The sequence below is a fragment of the Aotus nancymaae genome, unplaced genomic scaffold (assembly GCF_030222135.1).
Source record: "Aotus nancymaae isolate 86718 unplaced genomic scaffold, 86718_ANA_hifiasm-v0.15.2.pri h1tg000092l, whole genome shotgun sequence".
Lineage (NCBI taxonomy): Eukaryota > Metazoa > Chordata > Mammalia > Primates > Aotidae > Aotus > Aotus nancymaae.
Window position 1 is genome coordinate 11,467,954 of NW_026988507.1, and position 14,394 is coordinate 11,482,347.

A 14,394-nucleotide genomic window follows, 5' to 3' on the forward strand; every position below is an offset into this window, starting at 1 on the left:
GTAGGAAAGAATTTATCACTGACCTTCCTTAGAATTGCTAGTGTATGGTGATATTAAAATGTAGGCTGCATATGCATAAGTTATATTTTACTATATTTGAGTTCTGTGCAGACAGTGTACCCCTCTATTCCCTGTACTGGTTGGATCTTTGTTGGCCCCACCCTTGAGACATCACTAACCCACATGATGGGGAAGACTAATGGAAAATAAATTTGTGTTAATTTTCTGACCCAACAGAGGAAAGGATTAGTATGAACCAGGAGAAAATGGCACGGGTCGCTCAAGGAATTTGTCCTCCAGAATGTGGAGTATTTGCTATGTGCAGTTACTTTAGAGTTTTATTTCCAACATTTAGAAGTCTCCTTCAAAGTAGTTGTTACGTCTCTGTCATATGAGAAAATTGGGGCCCAGAGAGTTTATAGTTTTGCAAGGAGTCACAACTAGCTAGCTAGTGGTGATTCTGGGATTCAAACTCCAGTCTAAACGACCCAAGACTTCACTGTCTTCCTACTGGGCAGGCATTACCTCTCTGGCACCTACCTCATTTTAAATGGGATTCTGATGGATAGTGCTTACATTTTCAGTTTGGGGTTTTTTTGTGTGTGTATTTTGATTATGTCACATATATCTTCTAACTATTGGTTAGAAAAAAGGTTGGCAATTTTGCATACCTTTTTGATAAGGTGTTCTTGACTTGCAGGAAGATAAGCTAGCCTCATGAAGTTGCACTTTGGAGTACTCTTATTGTGTGAAAAAAATATATAGAAATCAATCTTCAAAGTCTACAGAAAGTAGAAAGTTTTATTAATTTGTAAAAACTGGATTCAGTAAGGAGGAAGAATAAAGAATTGAGGAATCGTATCACTCGTCTCCAGTTATTTTTTTTATTTTTACTTTTGACATTTCACGGATCCCTCAGGAATCCAGAGTGTGTGAAGGAAATAAAGGTTAGAAAATAAAGCAAAAAGTCAAAGTTTATCATTCCTTCATGCAATATAATTTTGTTTGAGGAAGTACCTAGATATCACCTAATAAAGTTAGATCATAAATTCATGGTGCAGTTTTGGGTTGGGCAGTTTGGGACCCTATTAGTGGGTGTGAAGGAAAGGAAATCTGACTGACATGGGAGGGTCAGATCCTGCACAATGACCCAAACCTCTGGTAGACCCAGAAATCTGATAAGCATTATACAATCCAGTATTCAGAGAAGTATGCTATACTCAGGTTCTGAAAAACTAGTATCAATAATCATGATAATAAGGAATCAGCTACTTAATGGGCCTTCTAAAGGACAGGTGCTTTTATGGTCCTCACAGCAGCAATCCCAGGAAGGTTTTATAATTCTTTACAAGTGAGCTGCAGAAAGGCTGAACAGTTTTTTCAAGATCACGTGAATCATAAGTGAAAGTATATCTAAATTTGCATTTGTGCATCTCAAAACCTGCCCTCATTCTAGTAGATCTTACTTGGCAAGGGCGGTTAATTCACTGAGTAGTTCATAGGCATGGGATGCCAGAATTTTGAAGAGGCCGTGAAGTTTGGAATCAGGCATCTCTCTGCATGGTCAACCACTTTTAAGAAAAGCAAAAAGAGAAGACAGAAAGGGGCTCAATTTTTAGCCCACGGTGAGAGAAGGTCAAGAAGGACTAGGTTGGATGACGGTGGTTACGGCAGGTGTACTGGGGGATCAGGGCATGTTCCAGAACCAGAGTGGGAACTAGAATGCATATCGGTAAATCAAGGCAGAAGCCTAGTCCTGGTACCAGCATGGCAAGAATGAGAGGAATGTTATCGTTGGGTGAGCATCCCAACTACATTTACAAGTTCTAGACACCAACAGCTAGTGGATCTGAATCTGTTTGTCAAGATTAATTTAAAGAGGAGTGGGAGAAACCCATTTCATAGTTTACAAAGTTCAGTTTGTGCAACTGAACAGGATTTGAAACTGGGAAGAAAGGAAAACAAGCCTTCTGCATACCCCCCTCACAGTTGTTAGTTCTCTGTAATTAATTCATAATAACAGCTGTAGAAAACACATGTTACGATGGTATTTCTCTCTCTGTATATATGTGTCTAGTTTTCTTTGACACACATATACATACTTCTTTCCTTAGGATCTTTGCCGTGCTAGTAAATTATTTCCATCTTGACATTCGATTTTTCTATCATCCACAGCTTTTGGAAATGTGGCAGAGTAAAAGGGACATTTTCCAAGTGCATATTTTAGTAGTACTAGGACATGTGTATTGGGAAGTCTCATGAGATGTTAGTAGTAACTCATGCAATTTGGCAGGCATAACTTTTATATTCTAAAGTATAATGCTGCTAACTGGATTTCATGAAATCCTACCGTCTGCTCTGCTTCTAAAACATAAAATGACAGCTAAAGTAACACTTCCTAAATAAAATGTTTCTAGGATTTAAATGTGATTGTTTTATGAATATTCTGTCAGGAGTAATCTTGTATAAATTTGATTTTTTTTCCTCTGACATTAGGCTTCAAGCAATATCAGAGAATGAAAAGGGGTAACAACATTATTGATTAAAATGTTGTTTGGTTTACTTTTATGATAGATTATTTGTTGAAGTCTTCAAGAAACCTGTTTTATAGCTTGAGGTTGTAGTATTGCTAGGAACTTTCTTCAAAATTTTTATCAGTTAATATTTCCTAAATACATAGAATGTGACACCTGATTTATAAGTATATATTATAATATGAATGGAAACTCTTAGGAATCATGAGATTGAATAAACTGATATTCACAGTAAATGTGCAGGTGAGTTTTAGGTTATACTATTGATTTTGAATTCAATGATAAAATACTGTGCTGTCTTTGTCATTGTTTTTTAACAACATCAAGCTGGAATTTTGCTCTGTGGGTACAAGAAGGATGTTTTATTTGCTCCTGTTTTTCTTCATCCTATAGCACAGTGCTTGGAAATTGGAAGATGCTCCAGAAACCATTGTTGAGCTGTAGTTTTCTAAGTAGGAAAATGTTAATGGTATGATAGTACGCCAAGTGACCATCGCTACCATGAGCTGCTTTGTTTAGTAAGCCATAATTTTTTCTTTCTGGGCTGAATGCTGCAGCTGATTCAAAGTAATAAAGGCGAGAGATTCTTTCTGACATGCAGAATGAGACAAAAAATTAATCATATCTTGTCATCAGTCAGTCACTGAATATGCATCAGGATTCTGCTTCACTCATTGAGTGTCTCTGTTGCGACATCATTACCAAATGCTCTTATTTATCATTTAGTGCTAAATGAATGCATCCACCTTTTATACTTAGGCTTAGAGTGTCCTGGGTTTCAACAGTACTCTTTGGTCCTGCCTTTCTTTCTTCACCCTTTCTTCCTTCTTACCTTCCTTCTCTCCTCTCTCTTTTTCTTATCTTTTCTTCTTTTCTACAGTTCATTATGTTTTATGTACATAGTCTACATGGTTTTGTAATTTAGTTTAGCTATTGAGTTTTAGTAAGTTAGTTGAATTCTAAATATCTGCTCTTTTTTATTTTTTTAAGAGACAGAGTCTCACTCTGTTGCCCAAGCTAGAGTGCTTTAGTGCAAGTATAACTCACTGCAGCCTCAAATTTCTAGGCTGAGGAGATCCTCATGCCTCAGCCTCCTGAGTAGCTGGGACTACAAGTGTGTACCACCTCACCCAGTTATTATTTTAAACCTTTTATACAGACTGGGTCTCAGTATGTTGCCCAGGCTGGTCTTGAACTCCTGGCTTCAAGTGATCCTCCCACTTCAGCCTCTCAAAGTGCTGGGATTACAGGTGTGAGGCACTGTGCCTGGCCTCTGCTGTCTCCTTCTTTTTTACTATTATGTGTGGTTCTTTAGTTAGTAGCCTTAACTTTTCTTTGTAGCTTCGGGAGGCATAGCTTTGGTTTTGAGAGGACCTTTGCATCTATGACTATGAAGTCTTGTATCTGCGATTAATGCTTCTAAGAAGTGGACAGTTATGCTACATCTCTTGAGCTACCCTGGAGAGAACAAGTTAGAAACAACCTTAAACAAATGCATCCATTTGCGCAGTAAATACAGTGAGGTTTCAATATGTGGAAAGCATTCTGCAGACACTGTTATGGGAGAGAGTTGAATCAAGATAATGATGTGTCTTTCCCTACAGTGTAGAGATTGAACCAAAGACTGAACTTCTAAATTGATCTTTATAATAAGCTAAAACATATATTCTTAAAGCTCAAAGTTATTTTTTATTCCTAATGAGATGTTATTTGAATAAAATAACATAAAAAAGAATATGTACAGATTATTTTATTATTTATGTATTTGATAACATACTTGATAGAAGGAAAATTTTGCCCAAACATGAGATTATATCTAGATGCCTTTTATCATTAAGAACCTCTGTCTAACCTGGCTAATTTTTTTTTTTTTTGAGACGGAGTTTCGCTCTTGTTACCCAGGCTGGAGTGCAATGGCGCGATCTCGGCTCACCGCAACCTCCGCCTCCTGGGTTCAGGCAATTCTCCTGCCTCAGCCTCCTGAGTAGCTGGGATTACAGGCACGCGCCACCGTGCCCAGCTAATTTTTTGTATTAGTAGAGACGGGGTTTCACCATGTTGACCAGGATGGTCTCGATCTCTTGACCTCGGGATCCACCCGCCTCGGCCTCCCAAAGTGCTGGGATTACAGGCTTGAGCCACCGCGCCCGGCCTAACCTGGCTAATTTTTGTATTTTTTGCAGAGGTGGGTTTTCACCATATTGGTCAGGCTGGTCTCGAACTCCTGACCTCAGGGGATCCGCCTGCCTCAGCCTCCCAAAGTGCTGAGATTACAGGCATGAGCCACTGCACCCGGCCTTCTTAGTAATTTTTGTATGTTATTTCCGAAGTATCCCAAGTAGCTGGGATTACAGGCATCTGCCATCACACCTGGCTAATTTTTTTGTATTTATAGTAGGCACGGGGTTTCACTATGTTGGCCAGGCTGATCTCAAACTCCTGACCTCGTGATTTGCCCACCTTGGCCTCCCAAAGTGATGGGATTACAGGCGTGAGCCACCATGCCTGGCCAATACATGCTTATTTTAAGAAAATGTAGAAATAGGCAACTTGAAAAGTATAAAGTGGCCTCCGTCTCCCGGGTTCAAGTGATTCTCCTGCCTCAGCCTCCCGAGTAGTTGGGATTACAGGCATGTGCCACCATGCCGTCTAATTTTGTATTTTTAGTAGAGATGGGGTTTCTCCATGTTGGTCAGGCTGGTCTCAAAGTTCCAACCTCAGGTGATCTACCCGCTAAAGTGCTGAGATTACAGACATGAGCCAGTGTACCTGGCCTACTTTTAAAATTTTATAAGCAGCTTACATATGTAGAAAATGGTCCTCCAATCCTCCACCACATCATATGTAATCACTGACACTATGAATTGTGTCTGCTGGGGATATTCTGTGTGTTTGTGTGTGTGTGTGTATTTTACAAAATATGCATAGTTTCTGTCCAACTCTTTTCAGTTAACTGATGAACTTCTGTATCATTAAATATTTTTGAGAACATGAAAAAACAAAACAAACAAAAAACCTCTGTCTAGTGTTTTTTCTAGATTTGCAGCATAATAATCAGTATCCTTTATTGTGTGCCTGTTATAGCCAGGAAGTTTGCAAATATTTCATTGGAGAAACATATTAGTATAGGGGTTATGATTATGGTCTTTGTGATTGAATGTGAATTCAGATTCCTTGCTGTTGTTTATTACTGTTGTGGAAATTTATTAAGTTTTGTGAGCATAGATTTCCTTCTTTGTAAAAAGAGGATTCTAGTATCTTCTCTATAAAATTATTTGTGTGGTTAACTGGTACAAGCCATGTAACCTCACATTATATATAATGTGTGATATATATAATGTGACTGTATTGTGATATATATGTATATAATGTGTATAAAATGAAATATATATGTAATAGCTCATGTTGTTTCCTTTCAGTTCTCATTTCATTTCTATGTGCCAGGCTCTTGCCCTCCCAGAGTTCTGAAATTTGGCTAAGGTCACCAACCGCGTTGCTGGGACTCAAACCCGCTTCATTCAGATTCAAAATCCACACCCTTTCTAATCTACCATACTGCCATGTGTTACAGTCACTTCTCTCGCTAGCGCAGCATGATGAAGCAGCATGCTGATGGTCCTTTTCAGTCCCTCAAAAGGGCTTTTATCTGAAAGTGTTCTCCCAGAAGTCTTCCTATATTCTTTTTCTAAAAGTTTGTACTCACTTAGGTTCATTCTGGTTAGTGTTACGCTCCAAGTTAGCCTATATTCTTAGCCTATAAACCTGATTTCCACTTTAAAAAAAAATACCATGTAACTATTAATATAAAGGGAATCTATACTAGTTTTTGTTAAATATAAGCATGAAAGGTTGTTTTCTGTAGGGGGAAACAAAAAATGTGTGAATTTGATTCAGTCCCTGCATTGTATTTAGGTCTTTTTCAGGCTGCATATTTGGAGAAAGAAGGAAATATCCCTATACTTTTTACTTTGAGAACTGCAAGGGACCCTATGCGGTAGTAGATTGCTCTATTTAAATCCCATCATTATTTATCCAGTAGTTCCAAACTCTGAAGTGTTAAATCAGTTGTGCTGTGTTTCAGAGTAATTTGTTGCTAAAAAGTAGTCAAAGTACTCATGTTTTCAGATGATTTACTTTTTAATTAAAAAATATTTTGTAGATTAGATATGATTCCAGGTTATTACAGTAATTATAGCATTGTCATGTATTTGTGCTTTTACATTTTCTCTGGTAAGAAAAAGGTGGAATTACATATAGAGTCATAGATACATTCAGAAGCGAATTACTTATATGAATGCCACCTCATTAGTTTCTATCAGGAAAAAGAAAAAGAAAAAAACTAAACTAATTCAGTAAAATAACTTTGGGTAACAACTGTGTGCTGAAATTTTAAAATACGTATACAGATGGCCCCCAACTTACAATAGTTCAACAAGATTATTCTTTACCATGGTGCAAAATCAATACACATTCAGTAGAAAGAAAGCAGTATGATGCTCTCTCCTGATGCTGAACAGTGGCCAGAGCTGCCTGTCAGTCACAGGATCACTGGGTAAACAACTGATACTCTACAGCGTACTGTGTTGCCAGATTATTTTGCCCAACTCTAGGTTAATGGAAGTGTTCAGAAAAGAATAAGGTAGGCTAGAGTAAGCTATGACTTTCCTTAGGTTAGGTATATTAAATGCATTTTTTGACATACAATGTTTTCAACTTACAGTTTATTTATCAGCACGTAACCCTACTGCAAGTTGAGCATTTTGTAACATATTTCATCAATCTCTATATATCTGTATTTACCTATATCTGTAAATGCATATACACACACATACACTTGCACAGATACACAGACACACAAGCACAGAGAGAAATGCTGTGAGCAATAGGACACTAGTGTCTGGAATACTTCATTTCTGAAGAAAACAAAAGAAAATCCTCTGTGTTTCTTTTTCAACTTTTATTTTAGATTCAAGAGTTACAAGTGCCTGTTTGTTACCTGGGTGTATTGGGTGATGATGAGGTTAATGGTACAAATGATCTCGTTAACCCAGGTACTGAGCATAGTACCCAACAGTTCATTTTTCAGCCCTTGCCACCCTTCTTCCATCTCTCGTCTAGTAGTCAGCATTGTCTGTTGTTGACATCTTTATGTCCATGAATATCCAATGTTTAGGTCACACTTGTAAGGGAGAATATGTGGTATTTGCTTTCTGTCCCTGAATTAATTTGCCTAGGATATTGGCCTCCAGCTACATGCATGTTGCTGCAAAGGGTATGACTTCTTTTTTGTGGCTGTGTGTATTCCATGGTGTGTATGTGCAACATTTTCTATATCCAATTCACTGTTGATGAGCACCTGTGTTGGTTCCATGTCTTTGCTATTCCGAATAATGCTGCGATGAACATGGAGTGCATGTGTCTTTTTGGTAAAATGATTTCTTTTCTTTTGGGTATATACCCAATAATGGGATTGCTGGATCCAGTGGTAGTTCTAAGTTCTTTGAGAAATCTCCAAACTGCTTTCCACAGTGGCTAGAACTAGTTTACATTGTCACCAACCATGTATAAGCATTCCCTTTTTTCCACAGCCTCGCCAACATCTGTTGATTTTTGACTTTCTAGTAATAGCCATTGTGACTAAAGTGAGATGTTATCTCATTGTGCTTGTCATTTGCATTTCTCTGATGATTACTGGTGTGGAGCATATTTTCATTCATGTTGGATAGTTGTATGTCCTTTTTAGAACTGTCTGTTCATGTTCTTTGCCCATTTTTTAGTTGGGTTTTTTTTTTTTTTTTTTTTTTTTTGCTTGTTGGTTGGTTTAAGTTCTTTGTAGATTTTGGATATTAGACCTTTGTCAGATGCATAGTTTGTGAATATATTTTCCTATTCTCTAGGTTGTCTGTTCACTCTATTGATAGTTTCTTTGGCTGTGCAGAAGCTCTTTAGTTTAATTAGGTCTCACTTGTCAATTTTTGTTTTTGTTGTGATTATTTTTGAAAACTTAGTTACAGATTTTTTCCCAAGCCCAAAATCCAGAATGGTGTTTTCAAGATTTTCTTTTAGGATAATTACAGTTTCAGGTCTCATACTTAAATCCTTCTTGATTTAATAATTTTTATATATGGTGAAAGGTAGGAGTCAAGTTTCATTCTTCTGCATGTGGCCAGTCAGCTATTCTAGCACCATTTATTAAATAGAAGTTATTCAACAAAATGCTGTTTAATAAATTTCCCCATTGCTTATTTTAGTTAACTTTGTCAGGTATCAGATATCTTTAGGTGTGCAGCTTTATTTCTCGGCTCTCTATTCTGTTCCATTGGTCTGTGTGTCTGTTTTTGTACCAGTACTATGCTGTTTTGGTTACTGTAGTATCATACTAAAAATTCAGGTAATGTGATGCCTCTGGCTTTGTTCTTTTTGCTTAAGATTGCTTGGACTATTCAGGCTCTTTCCGGGTTCCATATGAACTTTAGAATAGTGTTTTTCCAATTCTGTGAAAAATAATATTAGTACTTAGAGAAGAATATCATTGAATTTTTAGATTGTTTTGGGCAATGTGGCCGTTTTACTTTGATTCTCCCAATTCATGAGTATGGAATGTTTTTTCTTTTGTATGTTTTGTGATTTCTTATGGCAGTGTTTTACACTTCTCCTGCTAGAGATCTTTCACTCCCTTGGTTAGATTTATTCCTAGGTATTTTATTTTTTACGTGTTGCTCTTGTGAATGGGATTGCATTATTCTTTTGGCCCTCAGCTCAAACGTTGTTGGTGTATAAATATGCTACTGATTTTTGTACATGATTTTGTATCCTAAAACTTTACAGAATGTGTTTATCAGTTTCAGGAGCCTTTTTGTATATTCGGGATTTTCTAGGTGTAGAATCGTATGGTCCGTGAAGAGAGATAGTTTAACTTATTTTCCCATTTGGATGTCTTTTGTTTCTTTCTCTTGCCTGATTGCTCTGGCCAGCTCTTCTAGTACTATGTGAAATAGGAGTGGTGAGAGTGGGCATCCTTGATTTATTCCACTTCTCAAGGGGAATGTTTGCAGTTTTTGCCTGTTCAGTATGATATTGGCTGTGAATTTGTCATAGATGGCCCTTATTATTTTGAGGAGTGCTCCTTCGATGCCTAGCTTCTTGAGGGTTTTGTCAGGAAGGGATGCTGAAGAAAATCCTGTGTTTGGGGGATTGTCAAAAAGAATTAATTTAATAAATGACATTATTAGAGATGATTTTAGTAATGCAACACTTTTAAGGGGAATATTAATTTCACAATTACTACAGAACAATTTTGGATACAGATAAACTAATAATAAATTGTGGCATTGAGGCTGGAAAATAATTATTTGCAGTTTGACTGCTTTGTTATGAGTCACTTACTTAGTTATCATATTCCAAAGTAGGAGCTACTTTTATTCCTCAGACTCATTTTATATGACTATAAATATATGTAACTATAAATATATTTTTGCCAAGTTCTTACCATGTAAAACTGCCTATCTGATACTATCCAATATGGTACTGTCATATATTTGCTCTTAATGTTTGAGAAAATTGGTGACATTAAAAAAATATAACCTAAATAGAATAAACAAACTCCTTTTATGAGGTTATTTCATTAATAACAATTCTTGTTTACTTATATTCTAGGACGCAAATCAATTTCACAGTGGCTATTGATTTTACAGCATCAAACGGTGAGTGTTTTGATTATCTCTTGATAGAAATCATCAGCAATTACATGAAAAATAAATTTATATTTTCATGAGTGTGATTTTATTTGTATATTTACATATTTCTGACATTTTGCATATAAAATATACATACTTTTTAATATGAAATAGTTCAAATATACAAAAGACTAGAATTAATATAGCAAAAATGCTAATAGTTTCTGTCAGACTTGTTAAATATTAAAATACTGTCATTATTGCTTTACATGCATTTAAAAGAATACAAATTTTAGATGTACTGAAGCCCGCTGTATATCTCTGACCCATTCCCCTACCTGCTGTTCTTTCCCATATATAACTCTAAAGTATATCAAATTATAATCTTCATTTTATAGTACTTTTGTATGTATGAATTTATATAAATGTAAAGCAGTAGTATCTGTTCTTTATAAAGTTGGTTAACTTTTAATCAATTAGTAATTTTTAATAATTACTCATGTTCACATATTAATATCTAATTCATTCAGAGGGACTGATATGTAACAGTCCATGTATAGATATTCATAATTTATATATTAAAGCTTTTAAGAAAAAAATATAGTTGGCTTTTATTTTGATGCAATTTTATTTCAAACAGAACAATCATTTGAAATTAGTTATTATGTATCATCTGAATGTGAACCTCATTATGTAACTTTTACCAGAAGTTGCCACTAGTTTATATTTGTCTATTTTTTCTTTCAAATGGCTTATTATGTCTATGGATCTCACCTTGTATTCCTTTTATTTCATTTTTTATCTCACGATGATTCACATTTTACAAAATAATAGAAATTTTAGGGAAGAAAGCACCTTAGAGATCACTTACTTGAACCCTCCTCTTATACAAATAAGGACACTCAGATCCAGGGAATCCTTTCACTAATAAACACACTTGGCTTGTTAGTTCTAGAGTCAGAACTACAGATAAGACCAGACTCTAATTCAGCTTTCACTGCATGTCACGTTCATTTTCCAACATTATGGCTTCCAGTGAATGATTTTTACTCATGTTTTATTCAGCATAATATAGAACATAGAAATAATAGCTAAGGCTAGGCATGATGGCTCACACCTGTAATACCAGCACTTTGGGAGGCTGAGGTGGGCAGATCATCTGATGTCAGGAGTTTGAGACCAGCATGGCCAACATGGTGAAACCCCATCTCTACTAAAAATGTAAAAATTAGCCAAGTATGGTGGTGCACACCTGTAGTCCCAGATACTCAGGAGGCTGAGGCAGGAGAATCACTTGAACCCAGGAGGTGAAGGTTGCAGTGAACTGAGATCGTGCCACTGCACTGCATAATGGCCAACAGAGCAAGACTCCATCTCAGAAACAAAACAAAATAAAACAAACAAAGAAATAATACCTAAAATCCAATTGCTTTAAAATATTAGATTTTGTTCACTGATGAATGTTAGCACAACTACTAAGATAAGCAAGAATTTATTCAATAAAAAGACAAACATTTCTGACATTGACTTAAGAAGAAACAGATAGTCAGAGTAGACCTATAACAAGTAAAATGTTGAATTAGTAGATTTTAGAAGACTACCCACAAGGTTAATCTAAACCCAAGGCCAGGTAGCTTCACTAGTAGATTCTACCAAATATCTAAAGAAGAATTAATACCAATTCTTCACAAACTCTTCCAAAATATAGAAGAAGGAGGTTACTTTCCCAGCTCATTTTATGAGGTCCGTATTATCTTGATACCAAGAGATTTATATGCCTAACAAAGTAAGATTTGTCATTGGAATGAGAGTATTTTTAATATTTAAAAACCAAATAATATAACACTCCTGTATTAGTCTTCTCTCATGATACTAATAAAGACATATTCAAGACTAGGTAATTTTAAAGGATAGGGGTTTAATTGACTCAGTGCCACATGGCTGGGGAGGCCTCACAATCATGGCAGAAGGTAAATGAGGAGCAAAGTCATGTCTTACATGGTGGCAGGCAAGAGAGCATTTGCAAGGGAACTCCCCTTTATGAAACCATCAGACCTCATGAGACTTATTCACTGTCATGGGAACAGCATGGGAAAGACCCACCTCCATGATTCAATTACCTCCCTCTGGGGCTCTCCCATGGCACATGGAAATTAAAGGAGCTACAATTCAAGATTAAATTTGGGTAGGGACACAGCCAAACCATATCAACATCCTATTGACAGAAGAAAACACAGAAACCACATGATCATCTCAATTGATGCAGGAAAAACAATTTTACAAAGTCCAATCCACCTTCGTGTTAAAAACACTCAACAAACTAGAAATGGAGACTTCCTAACCTGATGAGAGAATCTATGTAAAGTCTACAACTAACATCCTACTTCGTGGTGAAAACATTGACATTTTCCTCCTGAGATGAAAAACAAGACAAAATGTTGAAAAATGTACTTCTTCAACATTATACTGAAGGTTGTTGCCAAAGCTATCAGGGAAGAAAACGAAATACAAAATATCCAGATGAGAAAGGGAGAAATAAAAGTATCCTTATTTCAGATGACATGATCTTGTATATAGAAAATCCTAAGGAATCCACCGAAAATCTATCATAACCAATAAATAAGCAAGTTTGCAGGATAGAAGATCAATATATAAAAATCAGTTCTTTTTTATGCATTTCCAAGAAACAGTTAGAAAATGAAATCCAGAAAACAATTCCCTTTATCATAGTATAAAAAGGAATAATACACTTATGAATAAATTTAACTAGCAATTCTACTTCTGGAAATATATATAATATAGATTTACCTGCACTCATGGAAAATGCCATACTGTATAAGGTCATTCATAGTAATTTGTAAAAAGTAAAAAAAATGTATAGAAAGCTTCATAGAGCATATCAGCTGGGTACTGGTGAAATAAACTGTGGTTCAGCCACAGAATGAAACACTATGCAGCCACAAAAAGAAAAGAAAAGAAAGGGGAAGGAAGGTAGGGAAGGAGGGAGGGAAAGAGGGAAGGAAGGAAAATGGACTCTTTCTTTCTACTAATATGGAAAGACTTCTAAGATATATTGTTAAATGTAGAGCAAAGTAGAGAACAGAGTTATCAATTATCAGTGTGCCATCTTTTATATAGGAATATAAATTATATAACATAAGTGCATAAATATTAGAAGTACATGTAATAAACTAACAAAAAGTGATTAGCACTAATGAATTAGGTGAACTAAGAACTTCTTTATGGAAATCTTTTAATAGTATACTGATTGTGAAATTGTGAATACTTGGTCATAAAATAAACAAATATGGTTAAAAGAATGGAAAACAAAAGAAGTACAAAACATAAAGTCCAAAAACTCTGAAACAAAATAAGTGCAAACTGTTTTCTGAAAAAAAAAATTGTTAAATAAATTAAATATCAAAATAAAGAGAAAAACAAGCCATGCTCGTGGATTAGAAGACTCCACATTGTTAAGGTGGCAATGTTTCCCAAACTGATCTACAGATTTAAAGCAATCTGTATCAAAATCTGAAAGAACTTTTTGGAAGAAATATATGAATTTATGTGATATGAATTGTATAAATTATGAGATTAATTTAAAGCAATCTTTATCAAAGTCTGAAAGGAGTTTTTGGAGGAAATTCATATGTAAATTAATAGGAAATTGCAAAGGACCTAGAAGAGCCAAAGCAAACTTGAAAAACAACATTGAAGTGGGAAGAGTCACATTTCTCACTGTTAAAATTCACTACAAAGCAACAGTAATTAAGGCAGTGTCCTACTGGCATAAAGAGGGTTATATAGCTCAACAAAATTGAAACACGTTTGCAGAAGTAAACCCGTGTCTAAGGTCAACCAGTTTCAAGAAGAATACCAGAACAGTGCGATGGGAGAAGACTAGTCTTGTCAGCAAATAGTGCTGGGTCAACTGGATAGCCACATGCAAGAGAACGAAGCTGGACTTTTCCCTCGCATACAAACATTCAAGTGGATCAAATACTTAAATGTAAGAGCCAATGTGATATAATTCTCAGAAGAAAACATAAAGATGCATCTTCTTGACTTTGGATTTGGCAGTTGATGGTTGAATATGACACCAAACTCATGAGCAACAACAAAATAGATAAAATGAACTTCAAAATCAAAACTTTTTATGCTTCAAAAGACACTATTAAGAAAAT

General features: G+C 35.7%; 1 protein-coding gene across 2 annotated transcripts in view; it reads left to right on the forward strand.

Moving 5' to 3' along the window:
• The window catches only part of CPNE8 (copine 8), a 230,776-nt gene that overhangs the window by 177,551 nt on the left and 38,831 nt on the right, over positions 1-14,394 (forward strand). For both annotated transcript variants that reach the window (XM_012435387.3, XM_012435388.3), the window contains exon 14: positions 10,191-10,237. In XM_012435387.3, the coding sequence (XP_012290810.1) occupies positions 10,191-10,237 (47 nt within the window). The remainder of the gene's footprint in view (positions 1-10,190; positions 10,238-14,394) is intronic.